At 42.6% G+C, this 21,484-nt stretch overlaps 1 protein-coding gene across 12 annotated transcripts in view; it reads right to left on the reverse strand.

The window, feature by feature from the left end:
- The window catches only part of TENM4 (teneurin transmembrane protein 4), a 2,098,843-nt gene that overhangs the window by 251,856 nt on the left and 1,825,503 nt on the right, over positions 1-21,484 (reverse strand). For all 12 annotated transcript variants that reach the window (XM_077451390.1, XM_077451387.1, XM_077451388.1 and 9 more), the window contains 2 exons: positions 11,173-11,399; positions 9,841-10,051 (listed from right to left, as the gene is read on the reverse strand). In XM_077451390.1, the coding sequence (XP_077307516.1) occupies positions 9,841-10,051; positions 11,173-11,399 (438 nt within the window). The remainder of the gene's footprint in view (positions 1-9,840; positions 10,052-11,172; positions 11,400-21,484) is intronic.

Genomic DNA, 21,484 nt, shown 5'->3' on the forward strand with positions numbered 1-21,484 from the left:
GCCGAATGACAGCGGTGGAGCTGCGAGACCCCACCAACAAGATGGATGCGGCGGACTACAGGGGACAGCGGCGACTTCGCTGGCTCCTGTGTCAGGTAAGTGACACATAATGGGCTACTATGCGATGCATAGTAGTCCATTATGCTTTGCCTTTACAGGGAATGAAAGAGGAAGTAAACTCATCAGGGTTTACTTCCTCTTTAACTGTGTGCCTAACAAGTGTAATGTTTAATGTGTGCTGCTTTTACTAACAGATCTAGCTGTCTTTTCTCCCTGCTTTGTAGGGAGATGAAACAGCCAGATCCCTGGTCTGTGTACAGAGCCCTGTGCTGTGATTGGCTACAGCCAATCAGCCACAGCAGGTCTCAGCAATAAATTATTGGCTGGGACCTGCTGGAAAAAAAAAAACACGCTGTAGCCAGTGGCAGTGCTGCTAGCAAGGGGCACGCTTGTGCTCCCCTAACCCGGAACAGGGTGGATCACATACATGCACGTGATCCAGCCTGCCCATGCCTCCTACCTTCAGTAAATGTACTGTGGTTGGACGGTAACTGGTTAAACTTTTTGTATTTACAATAATAAATAAAATGGGACTTCAGATTTCTTTGAAAGTACTTTTTGAAGAACAACACCTCAATGGCAACCTATTTTACAGTTATAGTGAATCCAGTAACTGCAGAGAGACATTTTCAACATTAAGTCTCTGAAATCACTGTCAGTAAACTTTGAAGTTGGCGATGCAAATACCAGGCGTGATCTCTTAATACTGACTGAATGATGTGTTCAGCTAACAGCAGTGAAAATACCCAGGAATGAAGAACAAAACTACACCTGTCACACAAAGTCTTCCGGAATCACTTATTATATGCCTTAAAGCCAACATTTGAAAACTCACTGTAGCTCGTAGTAGTTTGTCACATTTAAGTGGACTTGTTCTGTAATGTTGAAGACATTATAATGTATAACTAAGCCACTTCCTCGGTTAAAGAAATGGCTTGGTTTGAAAAGTCTTCTACATTACAGAACAGGTCCAATTGAAAGTGACCAACTACTACTAGATAAGCCATGACCAGGATATAAAAAAATAAAATAAAAAAAGAACGATCACATATAAAACTAACTATGCTTCAACTTAAACCCCAGATTTATGCAGAAACGGCGGGGCATCTGCGGCTAGCTTGTCCCGGAAGTGGATGCAGATACCTGGATTATACAGGTATCTGCACCCCCCACCCCTCTGAAAGGTGCCAATCGTGGCACCGGAGGGGGGGAGGGTTCCAATGAGCGGACCTTCCACTTTAGGGTGGAGATCCGCTTTAACTTCCGGTTTCTCTAACCACATCAATACCGGGCACTTTGGCACCTTCCTGCCCAGGCCAATTTTAAGCTTTCAGCGCTTTCGCTTTTTAAATGGCAATTGCGCGGTCATGCTACACTGTACCCAAACTACATTTTTATCATTTTGTTCCCACAAATAGAGCTTTCTTTTGGTGGTATTTGATCACATCTGCAGTTTTTATTTTTTGCTAAAGGAATAAGTTTTCTTTGTTTTTGTTATAAAATTTTGTAAATAAGTAAGTTTTCTCCTTCACTGATTGGCTTGTTTTTTTAATGTGAACTGTTAGACAGGGTCAATAGGGGATAGTTTTATGGTGTTTTTATTATTAATGTGACATTACGACACAATTTTGGGACCCTTGTCATTTATATGGCGACCAGTGCTATAAAAATGCACTGATTACTCTGTAAATGACACTGGTAGGGAAGGGGTTAACCACTAGGGGGCGATGAAGGGGTTAAGTATGTCCTAGGGCAGTGATGGTGAACCTTGGCACCCCAGATGTTTGGGAACTACATTTCCCATGATGCTCATACAATTTGCAGTATAGTTGAGCATCATGGGAACGGTAGTTCCAAAACATCTGGGGTGCCAAGGTTCACCATCACTGTCCTAGGGAGTGATTCTAACTGTGGGGGGGGGGGGGGGGGGATCACATAACAGTGATCACTGCTCCCGATGACAGGGAGCAGTGATCTCGGTCATGGCACTAGGCAGAACGGGGAAATGCCTTGTTTACATAGGCACTTCCCCATTCTGTGACACGATTGCCGGTAGACCGGTGGACATCGAGTCTGCCGGTCCCGCCGGCACGGTCACGCTGTACGTGCTAGCCCCGCCAATTAAAGGGGATGTACAGGTACGCCCATTTATCCAACGCTGCCATTGTGCCGACGTATATCGCCGTGCAAAGGTCGGAAATTGGATAATATATCTCACCTACTTGCCACTGTAAAAAAGATAATCCCTCTTATTCAACACTGTCAGAGGTTATAAAGTTATGGCGGATCAGTGCATACTGGACATATAACATATATGCAGTATGTTGTCACACCCACAAACTTGTCTTTCAAGTGAAAAGCTTCTTTTATTGCACGGATTTCACCCTGGCACGTTGGCTTCTATTGGTCATGGTATGTAACATGGACACGTCGTCAGCACACCCACAAGCTTGGCTCCCAAGTGGAAATCTTCTTTTATTGCAGGATCACATAACTAAGCACTGTGTTCACACTTCCCTGCATGCACTGCCTCCCCCCCTCCCGATGTCTCTCGTTGCTTTGCTAAATTGAAAGTGACAAATGCTTTAGTAAAGCCATGCAAGAACCGAAGGCCATACTCCATGCCAGAAGCTAACATGGAGCCATATCTGTACATACCAAAATAAATCTTCCTTTACATGGAGAAAGAATCAGACCCAACAATATATTATCTTCTAATCCTCCGGGCAAATAAAGCCCCCTTCCATATAGATTGTGGTGGCTGACTGATTTATAATGCAGCTGCTAGGAAATGGCCATGACCCCGAGCCACTCAAATGACTGATGGTATTCTATCAGGTGCCCTAAATGGACAAGCTACCTTGGAGTACATAAATTTCCAATTGGATCCATTGAACTCTTTGTTATGTTGTTTGCAAGCATGCAAAATTTAGGGAATGCCTATGGAAACTGAAGATTTCAAATCAAAGATTTAATTCCTAGGAAGATCTGAGAAATCTGTAAACAAGGGGAAAGTTAAGCTTTTAAAGGCTCCTTCACAGCAGCCTCATTAAGGCATCATGTACACCGCTGCTGGTAAACGGACGTTTAGGAGTAGTTGGGCATTTTTTTTCAACTGCCCCTAAACTCTCCTCTATGTTATCTTATCAGTAAACTTACACAGGTTTGTTTATAGTCGTTTCTAGGCAAGTTGAGTTTAGAGGCTTTTTTGGCATTTAGAAGCTGTGTTTAGAGGCATTTCAAACACGTTTTCGTCTAGTAGCGTTTTTTAGGGGATACATTTTATGCTTTACTTTTGAGCCTGGAAAATGCTAAAAACACACCAAAAACTCAACTATCACTGCCTGCAAGCTTGATATACCATGTGATATTCCGCACATCAGTCAATTATATGCCGTACATATACAACTTGCATTACTTGACGTTGAAATTGAGTCACCAACAGACGTTCCTCTGGTTTCACGCTTTTCCTCATGTTGGTGTCCAATGGGAACTAGACGGGGTCTAACCTTTTCCAAGAGAACGTCAAAGGTGCCAATTGACATGCACGTAAAATTAAAAAATTTCCCTGTGGACGTGCGTTGAGCCATCAATGGATGTGTCTTGTAGTGGCGAAACTCTGATCCTCTCACGCAATTTTCTACGTCTTTGGAGCCTCAGCAAAAGCAACATTAGAAGCTTTTCCATACACGTGCTCATCATGGGATCCATATTAACAAACCAACCAAAAAATAACAGCTAGCTACAAGCACACTGCTTTCTCAGCTGCTACACACACTGTTCTCCCACTGAATGGCTGAAATAGTTAATACTTGTTTTTTTAGTGCTTTCTAAACATTTGGGAGGGTCTCCTGAGGTTATCTTTAGTAAATGCTCCTGAACGTAAAAGCGACTAAACGACACTAAACGTGGCTTGCAAACGCCGCTAAAAGCGCGTTTTTAAACGTGGATTACTATCTGTGATGTTCCAGCATTCAGGCGAGGTTGAGAAACGTCCCATGTACATGAAGCCTAAGTTGCATTGGGCAATGTTGTCCAACTCACAGACAAGACAAACTGCTATATGGCCTTACTGCTTCGGTTTACACCAGTGCGCAAAAAAAAAAAAAAGTAGGACATTCTTCATTTCTGCGCAGCATATTTCAATGTGCTTTCACGCATTGAGTTAAATGAGGTGTCAAGTTAAAGTGTCATTAAACCCGCATCATTAAAAAACGATCAATAAATGGTGTATTACATGCTGTAAATAGTCACTATGGGATTGAATTGCTGTATTCTGGAAAAAAAAAAAAACAGGTTGATCCCGCTCTTCGCTAACTCCCCCTTCTGTCCATGTCCCCACTGCAGCTGGGCATTTTGCAGAGCAGTGTTGGCAACTCTGCACATGCTCAGTTTTTAGTGTATTTCTACTGAGCATTTCCTCCCTATTACATCTGAGCAGCCCATGTGACTACAGAGTCACACATGTGGGTGTATACGCGGTGGTAAATGACAACTCACTCCCTCCTTTCTCCTGCCCACTAACCAGCTAAACACAATGGGGGGTGGGATATTACATCTTGATCGATGGAGGTTTTACCTCCCTGTTATTAACAGTGGAGGCAAGTATGATATTTATTAAAAAAATAAAAATAAATAACAAACACCTTACACTCACTTTAAGACACAGGCTGGAGGGGCGTGATGCAGTCTGTGAACATTTTATTGCCAAAAAATAATAAAGATTTGATTTCAAAACAGTTTACCGATATTATGTATTTTTACTCTTTATTCTAAAGGCGTTGTTTATTTTTTTTTATTTTGAACATGTGACCAGCAGCAGAGAATTAGATTCTCCTCCTGAAATCTTACCCTGCAGACAGGCTAGGATAAAGCTGGGTCATGTGATAGCTGCCCACTTACCCGAGCCCCATCTCTGTCAAGCGATGTGCAGGAGTGCCTTGGCCGTCCAGGACTGATTGACTCAGACACAGCAGTGGCGCCATTGGCTCCCATTGCTGTCAAAGTCAGCCAATCAGGAAAGAGGGGGGGGCGGGGCGGGGCGGGCGGAACCACGGCTCCACGTCCGAGTTGACACAGGGAGCTGCAGTTCGGCTTGGGTGCCCCCATATCAAGCTTCTTGCTGTGGGGGGGGGGGGGGGGGCACATGACAGGAGGGAGAAGCCAGGAGCGCCGAAGAGAGACCCAAGAAGAGGAAGAGCTGCTCTGCGCAAAACCACTAAACAGAGGAGGTGAGTATAACATGTTTGTTATTTAAAAAACATTAAAAAAAAAAATGAGATTTATTTAAACGAGTTTGGTAAAAAAATATATATAGAAATGTATTAATATAAAATGTGTGGTGCTACAAACACCAACAATAAATTGCAAAAAAAACTAACATGCGCCCGCTGGTGTGAATGAGGCCCAAAGTGTATGTAAACCCCAACTATGCACAACTCTAGTTTGTTCTTTCTTGGAACAATTGGAAGGGTTTTGTTATACGTGTTCATAAAGCACTGATCATGTCAGAAACTCAAAGCTGTCCCGTTCTCTTAGGGAGTCTAGTTGGCCCTCCTGGTTCTTATATTGGACTACAGAATAATTAGGGTCTATGTAGATTGTAAGCTCTAATGAGCAGGACCCCCCTCTGATTCCTCCTGTATTGAATTGTATTGGAACTGTACTGTCTGCCTTCATGTTGTAAAGCAGTGCGCAAACTGTTGGCGCTATATAAATCCTGTATAATAATAAATAATGATGTTGTAAAGATGAGAAGAGTGGGAGGGTTTGGGCAGTTTAGTAAAAAGTACATAAAAATTGCTATGTGTGGTCAGGCCACAACAGGACTGTAGAAAGTACAGGCTGACAACTTGACAGCTTCTCTATAGAAAATATTTATTTAAGCATTACAGCAATAACATTATCCAAAAATACTGACGCGTTTCGCCCTTAGGCCTTTATCAAAAGCAACAGGACTGAGTGTATTTCTGTACTTGCAGGTCATTAACGGCATAAAAACATGGGGAAATATTCATGTATTGCAGAGATATCTTTTTTTTTGTTATTATTTTGCCCTGATATTAGGACTGGACTAACAAGAGGCACCCTTGCCCTGAAGAGGAAATTACGGAGCATGCATACATAAGGGTTCATTACAAACGTCGATCGTGCATGCAGGCATTTTTTTTCCTTGGTGTGTCAATCCTGCGTGCATTAAATGTGTGAGAGTATATCCATCCTGCGGATGAAGAAGCAAGCTGCGAACTGACAAGCTCTTGGTACAGAGATAGCCTGAGGCTAATTCAGCAGCTGGTCAGTCAGCTTCACCCCCCTCCCCCCTTCCCCAGAATGCACAGCACGGCCACTCGCATGAGCCTGCTGCTCACTGTACAAATGGCTGGCTCAGATCTTTTCCTACAAAAAGCTAAAAATACTCGATCAGACATGAGGTCATTTGTGGCAGTGAGCATTCAGCTTGAACTCATCACCTATATGGCCAAAAATATTTTGTGTGAAGTATAAGGACTGAACCAATATCCAACCGTAATGTCCATGTCAATGGAACGCATGTGGCTGGAGGGCCTTTTCCTGCAACGTTGCCCCTTCGAAACAGATACAGATGCCAATTGTCCATTTCTTAGAGAATTAAAGCGGTTTTGTACAGAAAATTGCAAGTTCATCTTATTCAAATGGCTTTGGAACATAGATGCAGTTATGACCATTGAAATAAAATAATATGCAGTATTTACCTTTTATTTTTAATGTTTAATGCCGACTTCCGGGCTCTCCTCCCGTGGGAGTAGGCGTGTTTATCGGCTTCGCAATGGTCCCTGGGAACTTTTTTAGCTATTTCCCAGGAATCCGTGGGGGACACAGTCATGCCGAAATCTCGTGAGATTTCGGAAGGAGGACGCCGGTCACGTGACGAGTGCGTGTCCGAAATTGCCATTTTGAAAGTGGGCAGGCAGCTCTATCTGCCATTACCACTATAGCACACGAGGCAAGAGGAAGGAAAACAAAGAGGACACTCAATGAGCATGTGCGAGATGGAGCGGTGGATGCTGGGAGCTCAGCGTCATCGCATCCAGGAAGTAAATGCCTGTGGGCTTCAAAGGCCCACAGTGAAAATGGAAACCGCCGGACTGCTTTTTTAAAAGTTTTCCTTAGCAATGAAATTGTCACGCCGGGGGTTAAAAAGACGCTGATCGTGACTGCAAAGACACCGTAGGAATCGCCCACCAGTGACACAGGTAAAATAAAATTTAAAAAAACGGCAGCGGAATCCCGCTTTAAATGCCTCTTTTCTTTCAAAACGTCCTTGCTTTCCAGTACGATAAAAGATTCTGTAATGCTTATCCAAGCAAATTATTCAGTTCACAATGTAACGGAATCCTAGCTCTGACTATACAATACACATTATCATAAACATCAACACAGAACTCCTTCACACAATAGCAGGGTTAGTTAGCACAAGCAAAAATGTGATCAGCTCTCTCACCTAACATGTTGAGTTCAGAATCAAACAAACCAAGAACAGTCTTTACATATATCCTGGGAGGTATTGTGGATAAATATTAATGTCCCATTTTAAGTAATCCAAGATATATTTTCTCAGTCACCCTGTGCCAGGATAGCACAGGGTGACTAAGACATAAGAGGTGCATGGGGAGCTGAAACATGGGTTGCCCAACCTTTCCAAGGTATTCTTGGTTCCACTGTCCCTCCCGTCACACGCAATTTATTAGATCTCAAGTGGTTCGGAAGAGCTATGAAATGTCTTGAGCATTACAGAACAAGTCCATTGGAAATCAGGGGTCTCCAAAATTTATAAACAAAGGGCCAGTTTACTGTCCTTCAAAATTTAGGGGGGGCGGACTGTGGCCAGTCGGAGTAGAAAATGTCCAGGTGCCCCGTCGTTGGTGTCAGTGGGAGGAATTGTGCCCCGTCATTGGTGTCAGTGGGAGGAATCGTGCCCCGTCGTTGGTGTCAGTGGGAGGAATCGTGCCCTATTGTCAGTGGCAGGAACTATGCCCCACTGTTGCTGACAGTGGGGGAAATAATGCCCCAAGGGCTGGATAAAAGCAATGGGCAGCAGTTTGGAGACCACCGATCTAAATACATGAGAACGTACACAGATGTATCCAGAAAGAGAGCCATTTTGCATTCCAAAGGATTAGTATTTCCCTTCATCTAGTTCAGAGAGTTACACACCTCTGATAAACCACACGACCATGTAGATGACCTGCTGCAGTTAATCAATTAGGCTTGGTCACCTACCCACCCCCAACTTGTGACAATGCAACAGAAGTTCACCCCTATACTTATGCATTGGCTACTAGTGCCCCCATCACCCAGTCTGAGTGCTGCTGTACAGGGGATTTGCAGGAGGTTGATACCAAGTCTATGTTGCTTATTTTTAACTACTAAAATGGAGGAAAAAGCCATGCCACTGGTCTAATATTTATATTAGTTTTATATTGGCCCATGAATGACAGTGATTTTATTTTCTCTCACAGGCACCACCATGTATAAGGCAGTTCTGTTGTAGTAGTATCTTTTTTTTGCTGATGTTGACAGTTGCAGTAAACTGATGAAGGAGACGTGTCTCCAGCACACAAAGTTCTGATGGATTGTGTTTGAATACATAATAAAAGGGTGAAAGAAAGAGGATAGAGTGGAAGAGTAAATCTGGCAGATGCATATTATTTTCTTAACTAGAAGGTGCCCATCTCGCCCCAACTTTGGGCTGATGTTGATGAGCGATTTCATTAAATGATATATTTTTCCATTCAAAATGGAAAATGCAGCATTTGACAAGAAAAGGCTGTGAGTGACCCGGTTTTGTCTGCAGATTAAATGCACCATAATAGGCTTGCTGACGTCACAGAAACACAGAAAAGCGTGAAGCAAGTGGACTGCCATGGGTACTGATCAGTTGACGTCAATAAGGTTTTGGTGACCTGTGTTTGAGGTGCATTCAAAACCACTCCAAAGGCAGTAACATAACACCCAATGACCTTCACCCATTAGGGAGCTGGAAGGTGTCTGTTGCCTGGCAGATTAAAGTAATATTCAAAATGGTCAAATATAAAAATCATTTTACCTTCTCCTGTGACTATGATGCCCTACTGGGACGTGTAAACATGACCTCAACACCTACAGTCTCTGGCTTTCCTTTTAGACCTTGCCACGGTAAGCTCTGGATTCCAGTTACCCCCATCCCCATTCAATCCCCCCCTTTTTTATTTCTCCCCGCCCCAACACCTTCTTTTTCCTTACTATGTCTGCTTGAGTGCTGGTTTATTATATATGTCTGAATGTTTGGTATTGGGCCAACCACTGGCCTACACAGTTTATGCACCCCAACTCACAAAACTAGACTTGACTTGTATACCTGGTCCCTCAGTTATTGTTTGTCCTCATTTGTCTACAATGCAATTGCATCTCGATAGGACCTTTGGTGTCCAAAGAACTGAAAAGGATTGAAGGCCAAATTTTGGCCTCAGTATGGCAATCCGCATATCATTGAAGTAGATGGGAATCCACTAATCTGCGATCTACTGAACACTTCAAAAGCAGGTTAAATCACACCAAACAACAAGCCAAATTCTATGAACTACCAATGTGTGTGTTATTTTCATCACATAAAAAAACAAAAACGCGAGGAGCATAATGGTAAGTAATTCATAAATAATCAAGAGAAACAAAAAAAGCCAGTGCCTACTTTACAGCGTGTACTTTTCTACAAGGCAACAATCTTTAGGGTCCAATAATCTGCCACTAGAAAAGAGTACTTACCGATCGTTGTCGTAAGGAAAGACACAACCTCAGACTCTTTTCCATCGTTGTAGAAAGCCAAATGCCAAATTCCTGAGTCCAAGTACTGGATGAACCCCGTCTCATGACTTGTTACAGGAACAACCCCTCTGTGCAGCCTCTGAGGACCCTCCAAACTGCGGGACTCCTGTGCTAGAAGACGTCTCCCATCCAACAGCTCAACAAAGTCAAACTGAAAAACCAGGAAAATATCCGATGAGTGTATTTCCAAATACTAAACCAAAAGTGTGCTTGTCAACAGTGAGTGAAAGAAAGAAAAATAGCCTATCCAACTTACTAGAGACCAGTGACATCCCTAAGAATGCAGCATATCCATTCACTAGAGACCAGTGACATCACCTAAGGACACAGCCTATCCATTTACTAAAGACCAGTGACATCACTGAGAATGCAGCCCATACATTCACTAGAGACCAGTGACATCACTAAGAACGCAGCCTATCCATTGACATCACTAAGAACACAGCCTATCCATTCCCTAGGGACCAGTGACATTACCAAGAATGCAGCCTATCCATTCACTAGAGACAGGTGACCTCACTGGGAATGCAGCCTATCCATTACCTAGAGGCTAGTGACATCACTGACAACGCAGCCTATTTTATAAATAATAACATAGTCAAGGTTTATATACTATAAATGGCACAACTTCGTGCTCCATGGCACAGCTAGTTCCCTTTATGCGGTGCCAGGAGTGCTTCAGCGGCACCGATACTGAAAAAGAGCACAAGGCTCAAGTAGTCATTTGACTTATGAGTAGCAAGATTATTTTATGTTATTTGCCTACCAAACTGCCCTACTGTATCTTCTATGACTATTCAGTTGTTTATTATGTTCCTGTTGTGTAACCTTGTGTTTTATTGCTGAAAACTCAATAAAAATATTTGAAAAGAGAACGTAGCCTATCCCTTCACTATAGACAAGTGACAGCACTAAGAGCGCAGCCTATCTATTCACTAGACACCAGTAACATCACTAAGAATGTAGCATAACCATTCACAAGAAACCAGAGACATTACTAAGAACGCTGCCTATCCATTCACTAGAGACCAGTGACATCACTGATAGCACAGCCTGTCCATTTACTAGAGACTAGGGGATATCACTGAAAACGTAGCCTATCCATTCACTAGAGATCAGCAGGGTCAAAGATATAGCCAATCAACATTATGAGGCTCTTGTAGCTCAGAGTTGTCCAAAGTTCCTAATGAAACGGGCAGTTTAGATGGATTTAAAAAATAAAAATGTCTGCCTGAACCATATTTAATTACTGCTGCCATCAGCTCTGGTTACCTGTGTATGCGACGGTGGTAGACCTCTTCTGCCGTAGATGCCAACAAGAGCTGCTTTTCCAAGGGACACATTGAACTTTAAGTGAACAGGATGATCTATGAATACTTGTGACCTCCAGAATATTCCTGGTGGGATCTTCTGAGTAGCCCGCCGACCAACATCCAGCTCGCCAGAGTCAATAAAACTATCATCGGGAAAGGGGATTGCAGGTTTTCTTGTTGGTTTTCCTATTTTGTTTAATAAAACAGACAATAAAAAAAATAAAGAAAAATGTCTTCAATGACCAGTCTTTTTGAGATATTACAACATTTGCAGAAAAGTAATTTTTATGTGACATCTCTCTTTACATATTTGTTCTGCTAGGTTTTCTGAGCCATAATTCATACAAGGATTTGATGTAATGAACAAGCCATTGAGTACACTTAAGAATTTCTCAATTTCATTTTTTTTCTTCTCCCTTTATATGGATAATAAGTTCTAAGGGTTATGTTTGAAACATCTAACAAAATATACTCTAAAGGCAGAAGAAGTAAAATCTATTCAAACTCTGTCAACTTCTGAAGCTCCATGGGCTTTGATTTTTAAAATTAAATGGCCTCCTAATCTAAACACCCAGAATAATATATTTTAGCCCATCCCTTTAAGTTCTTTAGTAGACCTTTTTTAACCATGCTGTGTCTATGCCTGGCCCACACTTCATAATTCTGAATAAGGCATGAAGCCCAAGAATGATTACACCTATTGGTTCCCAAGAGCAACGCCGTTCCCAAATCTTCCCAGCTTGCTTAAGGAGAAGGGTCAATTTATACATATATATTTTTTTATTTTTTGCTTTTTTAATTCTTTAACATGTGTATAGAAGGTAGAACCCTTAAATCTATCTAAAGCCTACACTTTTTTTTTAGTTTTGAGTAGAATGGTGGGAACTTAGAACCCCCTTCTCCATTTGTCCTGGTGACCACTGTCAATGAAAAAGAAAGTGGAGGAAAGGCCAATGTTTTCAGACACCATTGAACAGGTATGGAGGCGAAATCTTCTATTGGGGACACATATGTCTAAGAGAGGATTCCACTTACTCTCGCTTAGGTCTAGAGCAAATGAGTGCAAATCTCCTCAAGTGGCCAAAAAGCAGAATTTTTTTTTTTAGTCATTCCCTACTTTGGCTTTAGATATATTTGAATGCCCCAATCAAGCATAAGTAGTACCTACAGAAAGGTTTTCTTTTTTGATTTTTTTTTTTGGAATGTGATTTACTTTGACACAAATATCAAGTCGTTGGGTTCTTAAATAACACACGTTGATAATATACTTAATTATTAAATAGTATCTGCATTATATTATTAAAAAAGAATACTAGTCTCCTTTGGGAAAAGAAGGAAAGGCAACACTTCCATGATGCAATATGATCAGGGCAAATGCTTAGAACCAGACATAGTGACAGATGGAAAGGTAATGCAGTTAGACTTTATTTCGCTTAAAGAATGGATGGGAGCCCTGACCCCATTGCAATGAGGTAGAAGAGGAGATACATTGGGAGGTTAAAAAATTTGGGTCAGAGGAAAATTCAATTTTAGTTCTACATCTACAGCACTGCAAGCTGCTCATTTTTTTATATGATGCTTCTTAAAAGCATCTACAATTTAATAAATGGTATATTCTAAATCAGTTGCGTTCAATTTTGATGATGTCAAGGGCCGCGCTTCAGGTCCCCATATCAACAAATGGCTACATACAATATTTAGAGTGTGTAATGTTACGGAAAGCTATAAGAGACTGCAGACACGCAAAAGGAGATGGTGAAAGACTACAGACAGAAAATATAACTCGCCAAAATCTTGACTAGGGTAGTTCAGATGTAACCACCCCAATATACTAACCTACCCTCCCAAAATCCATCCCCCCACTTAACCAAATAATACATGCTTATACCAAAGTTGGGTTAAATGGTCGAAAGGCCTTTCATTACCAAAATATAAGACTATAACCATAACTAACAAATTTAACATTACGTTCTAAAATTACCAAGAACATTTTGTCTGTGGCACCCCTTTTCTAAACACATACATATGCCCCCAGCCGCAAGACACCACCTCAGGGACATTATCAATTGTCCACAGACACCATACAGTGCAACCACTACCTGGTCCCTGTTATTGGACCTCAACCAGCAAAGTAACCATACCAACCGATGTGTCCTCACGATCACAGAATTTTAACCCCTTCAAGAGGTCTCAACCGCCTCACCAAACCTTACCTACTCCCTATACAAATAAGAAAATTACCAGGGAGAAACGTTAGTATGAATGGATTACTGACTCTTGACTGTTCTCATCCCACCCATCTCTGCAGTCAAAACTACTACGCTCCTCCCCCTCTGCTCAGCCAATAATGCAAGTACAACTTCCCTACAACTTTAAAAGATAACCCTGTGCTCCCTGGTTCCCCTTCCACCCTGTCACGTGCCTATTCATTCCTAAGGTCTCCGGGCCTTTCTTTCCAACAGTCAAGGGTGCCTCGCATCCCAAAGCCCATCAAGGACATAAGGCAAACAGTCAGTAGTCAGCAAAGAAAAAAAAATCAAAGCCAAGCAAATTTTATAGCGTTACAAAATTTGGGGAAAACTTTCCGGTTGGGAGTTTTATTTTTACAAATTGTGATCTTTTTCGTAGAAAAAAATTAAATAAAAATAAAAACTTTAAAATGTTTTCCATAATGAAACCCAAATTACCATTTCTGCCATTTCAAAATTACTAAAACTTTGTAAAAAGCTACAGTTAAAAGGTCTCTTTCTTTAACTGGCAAGAAAACTCTCCGGCACCCATGGGGTGCACCGTTTTTTGCAGAAGGTTCAGTGTAAATAAAGGACTTGGAGTGATGTCTGATTGAAAAGCCAAAGCAGAGATTTCTATTTAGATAATGACACAATAGCGGACCTTAATGGGGCCTTCTAATCAACATTTCTATAATAAACCTCATTTTAATCTTATTTTTAATCTAATTTAATTTGGCTCCCACGTGTTCCCGACAAAACATTTATTCTCTATGTGCGCGTGTGTTTTTTTCCCCCTTTTCTTTTTAATCTCATTGAATTGGCTTTCTTCTCCATCAGTAAATGGGGGGTGGGGGGGGGGGGGGGGAGAATAACACAAAGGCAAATAAAACCCAGCAGCCGTTATCTGCACTCATTTTAAACCAAAGATCTAAATATCTTTTTGAATGCCTGAAAATCAAAAACCGGGCTTGAGCGTTGTTTTGTGTTGATCTAGCCGTCGCTAATGAGACAGCGGGAAACCAGCGAGGTAATGTCAGATTTCAATCTGTAAAAAGCGTGTTTTGGCTCCCCGTCGATCGCTGCCCAAAGGCAAAATTATGTTTATGCAACAAGCAGAGTGTTTTTCAAAAGCACCTGTATCACTGGGTTATGCTTTTTTCATAAATTCTTGGCTTAACTACCATAGAAGAGAAATAGTAGCCAACTGCAAAATCCAAACCAAGACTACATCACAGCTGACCATAGACACTTGGACTAAGTACAATTCTACCACTCCAGGGCCCCTCTTTCAATTATGCCTTCTCTTAGCTGTGACAGTGAGGCTATCCTGGATCAGGGACTGGAAAACTTGAAGGTTTGCATAGCATCTGGGGGGGGGGGGGGGGATTAGAAGAAACCTTCAATTCTGTTTCCGTATTTTGCGAGGCACCTGCAGCCTCTGAGTACACAGGTGTGGAGGGTCGATATAAGCCTGATGAGCGTTACTGCAGTTGCATTTGCTGCCATTTAGAAACACAGCCAGAGTGTGAGAATAGAGGTGCGCTCAAGCCAGGAGAGCCGTCATACTGGGGAGACAACTCCATATTGGAGCAATTCCATTTTCTACATGTCCAGGAGAGTTGGGATAGCCAAGGAGTCAACAGAGGACCGAGAGAGCTGAGGCAACTGGAGAGTCCAGGAGAGGGATCTGTAAGTTTCGAGTGGAGGGCCTGAGGGTGCTGGGAAAACCTATCCAGAGTCTAGGAGTGAGCCAGTATGGTGAGGCACTGTGAGTAAAGGCTAAGTGAGCCTGAGGAACCCATGGTCTGGGGGACCAGTATAAAGGGCAGTGGTACTGCTGAAATGAGAACCAGGTGTATCGGTGTGTGAAACTGAAACCCCTGCATGGGCAAGATGGTGTTAAGACTTTCCTGTTTAGTTCTGACTGACGGGGACTCTCCTAAAAATGCTCACCATGTGGAGTTAATCCCCCATATCACAAAAGGGCCAATGTAATGTCAATTTTTGAAGCATGTATTACATATTGTTTTGCAAAGTAAGGGAGAGGGATTCAAAACAGAAACTTCTCAGTGTGCATATGCATTGAAAATGCAAAAAGCTGTATACATGGGTTTTTGTACATGTATCAAACATTTCAAAAGGCCTCCATAAGAGATACTGTCACCCGGCCCATTCAGGAAAAAGCAGCAGAGGATGTTTAACACCCTTTCACTACACCCTCTTTCCAGCCCAATGATACTCATTTCTCAAAGGCTCCCCCCCACTGCTCCTTTGTCCATTACCAAAAAGTTGTGCCTGCAGGTTTTTGTACATATATTATGTTTCAATGGGCCTCCTAAAGAGAACACGCCACCTGGTCCATTTAGGAAAAAGTGTCAGGGACATGTAAACCTTCACTCACCCCCAGACCCAATGATACTCATCTTACAGTGCTCCCTCACTGCTCCTTCTTCCATAAGCAAAATTAAAAATAAACTAATAGCAGTTCTTTGCAATAGAAGAGGTATTGTACGTCCCACTTCGGCATTCCGTAACTCCTATCTTTGTTCCATTAAAAGCACTGCCGTCTATGCCAAAATCTTCAACATTCAAAACTTCCTTGAGTGTCGGATGCCTGTGTTTCCGACCACTCACTGCTGTTCCTTTCACTTACCCCTAGGTGACTGCTGTGTCCTGTACTGACATATGGGACATTGCGAAGAGATATGAGGGTTAATTTAATAAAACTGGATGGTGCAAAAGCTGGTGCAGCTCTGCATAGAAACAAATCAGTTTCCAGTTTTTTTACTCAAAGCTTAATTGAACAAGAAGAAGTTAGAAGCTGTTTGGCTACCATGCAAAGCTACACCAGATTTCACACTCTCCAGTTTCAGTAAATAAACTCCGTGGACTGCTGGAGTTTTTTTTTTTTTTTTAAGAGAGATATAACAATGTCACCTTCAGTGGACCCATTGAATAGGTGCAATTTGGACAATAAGCAGATGTCCCCAGCAAGCCACTAATGCTCAATTTGAGCTTTTATTCATCATACTACAGACTCGGATAGGTAGCATGACCATGGCATGACTCCTCTTATCAGGATAGCCAACATTACCATGTGCTGCTGTAACATTGAAAAATGACTTCTACCTGCAAATATTTTGTGACTAATAAAAAAAAAGACCAGCACTAATTATTATTGGAGGCCTGGTAACATCTGTTTTCCATCTGCACTGTGAGTAATTACTTCTATCCATGACCCTATTGGGGAGATTTCACCTCCAGGTTCTTCTCTATCCGAGAGTTTGGCTATTGAGATTTCTATACACGAGTTTCTAGGTCTGTATACCCACTGTTGTTAGTAAGGCTGGGCCAAGGGGTAGTCAGAAGAGGTAGCCGACTACGTCAATAGTGGGCATAAAAATGGCAGGACCTGCCTTACTTATCATTTTCATGGCCTGAAAACAAATGCAAACGTCAAGAACACCTGGGAATCAGATCTGCAAATCAACATATCTGATGGGCAATGGAAAAAGGCATGTGTCTTTGCTCACGAATGCTCCCCGACTACACGTATGCAGGAAACTTCATTCAAAATACTCACTCAATGCTACGAAAACTCCAACAGCAGTAAAAAAAAAAAAAAAGGGTTCCCTTACCCATCTGATTTATGTTACAGAGGCGGTCAAGACAGAGGATCCTTCTTACACATCTGGTGGCATTGCCCTAAAAAAGCAAACTTCCAGGAGCAGACTAAAAAGTGGATTACCCACATCGTTGACACAAAACGGACCTTAGATCTGGCTTGCTGTCCACTTCACCACATTACTCAATGCTCACAAAAAATACAAAGGTTCCCTCACGAGACGCTTGTTAAACGCCACTGTAAACCTACTTGTGTCCCAACAGTAGAAGAATGGGTGTTAGTAGGAGAGTCCATTCACAACATGGAAAAAAACCTTGGCAATGACCAAAGAATCGACAAAACGCTTTTACACAGAACTTGGCGTACATGGAACATCTTTATACACGCAAATGACTACAGAGCTATTAGAGGTACTCGATTTACTGTATTGTACCAACTCCCACACTTCAACCCTCTCTTTGATTTCCTTAATTGGGCATCACCTTGCAAAATACACCAGAATACACTTTTATATTTCCCTACTCTTGGAATTAAATTTCCTCTTGTTTTAGAATTATTTGTGTTTATTATATAATCCCTTTTTCACTTAAAGAAAGCTCATTTGGACTTACGCCAGAAAACAATGTACCGTATATACTCGAGTATAAGCCGAGATTTTCAGCCTCTTTTTTGAGGCTGAAAGTGCCCCCCTCGGCTTATACTCGAGTCATCGCTGTCTGCCCGCTCGATCAGCGTGTCGAGCAGACAGACAGCGGCCATTCTGATTCAAAAGCCGCGCCTCCGGCTCCCCCTTCGCCTGTGATAGGCGGAACACTGAATTTCCCAGCAGCCTGTGTTCCGCCTATCACGGACTTCATATCATCCTCGTACTACGGACGAGGATGATACGATGTACGTGATAGGCGGAACACAGGCTGCTGGGAAATTCAGTGTTCCGCCTATCACAGGCGAAGGCGGCGGCGCAGCTTTTGAATTTTACAATGGCCGCCGAGGCGCCGACGAACGAAGAGGGCACGGGACGGAGGCAAGGCACAGGACGGCACGGCACGGGACGGGACCGGAGGCAAGGCATGGCATGGCGGCGAGGCACGGAGGCAAGGAGGCTCGGCACGGGACGGAGGCTCGGGACAAAGGCTCAGGACACAGGTAGGCTGGACACACACACACACACACACACACACACACACACACACACACACACACACACACACACACACACACACACACACACACGGATGGATGGACGGACACACAGGGATGGACGGACACACAGGGATGGACGGACACACACACAGGGATGGACAGGCATGTCTTACCCTCGGCTTATACACGAGTCAATAAGTTTGCCAGTTTTTTTGGGGGTAAATTGGGGGCCTCGGCTTATATTCGGGTCGGCCTATACTCGAGTATATACGGTACACTTTTCTCATTGTTTTATCATCATCCATTATCACCACAGCACCATTGTACGCCTACGATTCTGTTCATTCGATTAAAAAAAAAAAAATGTTCTCTTGTTCCTTTTTATTATTTTACACTCTATATTTTGTACGTGCAACAATATTCTTGCTCAATAAAATGTATTGTGAAAAAAAAAAGAAAAAAGGCAGGACCTGACAAAGTATTTCACAGCTCATGGTGGGGGGCACGCTTTGGCCTTTTCATCTCGGGTGCTAAAGGACATGATCCCGACACTGACTTTTTATATACTTTTTTTTTTTATTATGGAGAATGCAATGCAAGGGGTTGGGGAAAGCCAGGTAGACGAGAACACAGATGAGAGATCTCGCTACTAATGACCGATGGCATCCCAGTCTTAGTCCGTAGGGTTCAATATTGAGTTGGACCACCCTTTGCAGCTATAACAGCTTAAATTCTTCTGGGAAGGCCATCCACAAGGTTTAGGAGTGTGTCTATGGGAGTATTTGACCATTCTTCCAGAAGCTCATTTGTGAGGTCAGGCACTGAATGTGGACGAGAAGGCCTGGCTCGCAGTCTCTGCTCCAAGTCATCCCAACGGTGTTCTATCGGGTTGAGGTCAGGACTCTGTGCAGGCCAGTCAAGTTCCTACTCCCCAAACTTGCTCATCCATGTCTTTATGGACCTTGCTTTGTGCACTGGTGCACAGTCATGTTTGAACAGGAGGGGGGCATCCCCAAACTGTTCCCACAAAGTTGGGAACATGACAGTGTCCAAAATGTCTTGGTATGCTGACGCCTTAAGATTTCCCTTCAAGCCCAACCCCTAAAAAACAACCCCACATCATACTCCCCCTCCACCGAATGATTTGAACCAGTGAGCAAAGCAAGGTCCTTAAAACATGTATGAGCAAGTTTGGGGTGGAGGAATTTGACTGGCCTGACCTCAACCTGATAGAACACCTTTGGGATAATTTAGAACAGAGACTGCGAGCCAGGCCTCCTCGTCCAACATCAGTGCCTGACCTCACAAATTCACTTCTTCTGGAAGAATGGTCAAACATTCCCATAGACACACTCCTAAACCTTGTGGACAGCCTTCCCAGAAGAGTTGAAGCTGTTATAGCTACAAAGGGTGGGCCAACTCCACATTGAACCCTACGGACTAAGCCTGGGATGACATTAAAGATCATGTGCATGTAAAGGCAGGAGTCATAATACTTTTGGTAATATAGTTTGTGTTCTCATGGGTAGCCACACTTGCCCATTATAAAAGTGCCTGTGCTTTCTGCATTGTATTGCCAGTGACAATGCAGAGGTGGGCCTTATCTGGTGCTGAACCATATATGCCTATGACCAGTCTTATGGGTTTTCTGCTGGGATTGCACTCAACTGAGGGCCCTCAGCATTGTAAGTACTCTATCAGTCACCAACAGCTCTGGTCAGACAATGACTATCGTGTGTCGACAAAACCGACTCCAATCACGTGATCACTGTGACAGCCAATCACAGTGATCACATGATTGGGAAGCCCAAGACATGCCTACAGCAATTACATTTCTTAAAGGGCTAGCAGGAAAGGGTTATAGGACTACAAATATATAAGAATACAACAATGTATAGTAAATTAGATCTGAACCTTTATTTTCGCTGTAGCACAAAAAACAGCACACAGATGGTTCCCTGAAATGCCTCTACATTGAGGAGCTTCTGTAATATATATTCTCATGCCAATCCAAATGACTGGCTGAACCCAAAGCATTATCTTTGTTTCCGCTCTATTTCAGCCATCCTCCTGCGCACAACATAACCCCAATAGAAGTAAATAATATTCTAATAAGCCTTCGACATAAAATAAAAAACACGGAGCAGTAAAAATAACATTTACAAAAAGCCGCGTTCAAAATGACTTTGAACTAATAAAACGACTCAATCTGTACTGACAGCAAACCGTGCGGAGTTTCCCTTTAAGCCATGGTTTACGGCCCGGGCTGCAGTTTAATAAAACAAATATTACAGAAAAAGGGCCCATTAATTTTGTCAGTCAAATTACTTTTATTTATAGGATCAGGAAATTTGGCGTCTGGTTGAAATTAGAAAAGAGCGGCAGGTTAAGCCCACCTGAGTATTAAGTGTCAAAAATTACCCCACACATTCTTTTATTAAACCAGATGCAATATATAAAACTAAAATGTAAAAAAAAAAAAAAAAAAAAGAAAGGAAAAAACAACCCTTACCTAACCTTTTACTTATAACTCCCTCCAGAGTTTCCAGATTTGTGAATGTTTGCTGCGCAGTACAGACCCAGCAGGGACATAGAGCTAAACGCAGCAAGCAGACTTAAAAAGTGTTAGAAAACCCAGAAATTTTAAAATAGTTCATCCGGGGAATGAATCCGCTGGCAGCAGGGGTTTACCATAGAGCTGACCACAGACCAGATGGTCCCTGGCCATCTCTATGACCCTCGGAGTCCAGGAGCGACATCATGACGTCACTTCTGGCGCTGGCAGATGTGAACACTTTTTTGGCTAGCAAGCCTGAGATCAATTTTTTTTTTTTTTTTATCTCAAGCTTTCCAGCATAGAGGAGAGAGACCCCAGATCTCACTGTAAAGAGGACCTGTCATGCCGTGATCCTATTACAAGGTATGTTTACATTCCTTGTAATAGAAATATATGTGTGTATGCAATTCCGACACGCCAAAAATCACGCATTCTCAGATTCAACTATGAGATAGAAGCTATTGGCTACTGGCTATTGAATTCCCTTTTTCTAGTCCCGTCGTACGTGTTGTACCTCACCGCGTTCTAAATGATCGGAATTTGGTGTGACCATGTGTAGGCAAGACAGCTTGAGCGGAATTCCGTCGGAATGCAGTTGGGAAAACCATCAGAGCTTTTTCCAACGAGAATTCTGATGTGTACACGGCATAACTCTAAACTAATAACCTGTAAAAATTTTAAAGCGTAGCCTATGGAGATTTTTGAGAACCGTTTG

Source organism: Lithobates pipiens, unplaced genomic scaffold (genome assembly GCF_037356315.1).
Source record: "Lithobates pipiens isolate NorthernLeopardFrog02 unplaced genomic scaffold, aLitPip1_a1.2 Scaffold_23, whole genome shotgun sequence".
NCBI lineage: Eukaryota > Metazoa > Chordata > Amphibia > Anura > Ranidae > Lithobates > Lithobates pipiens.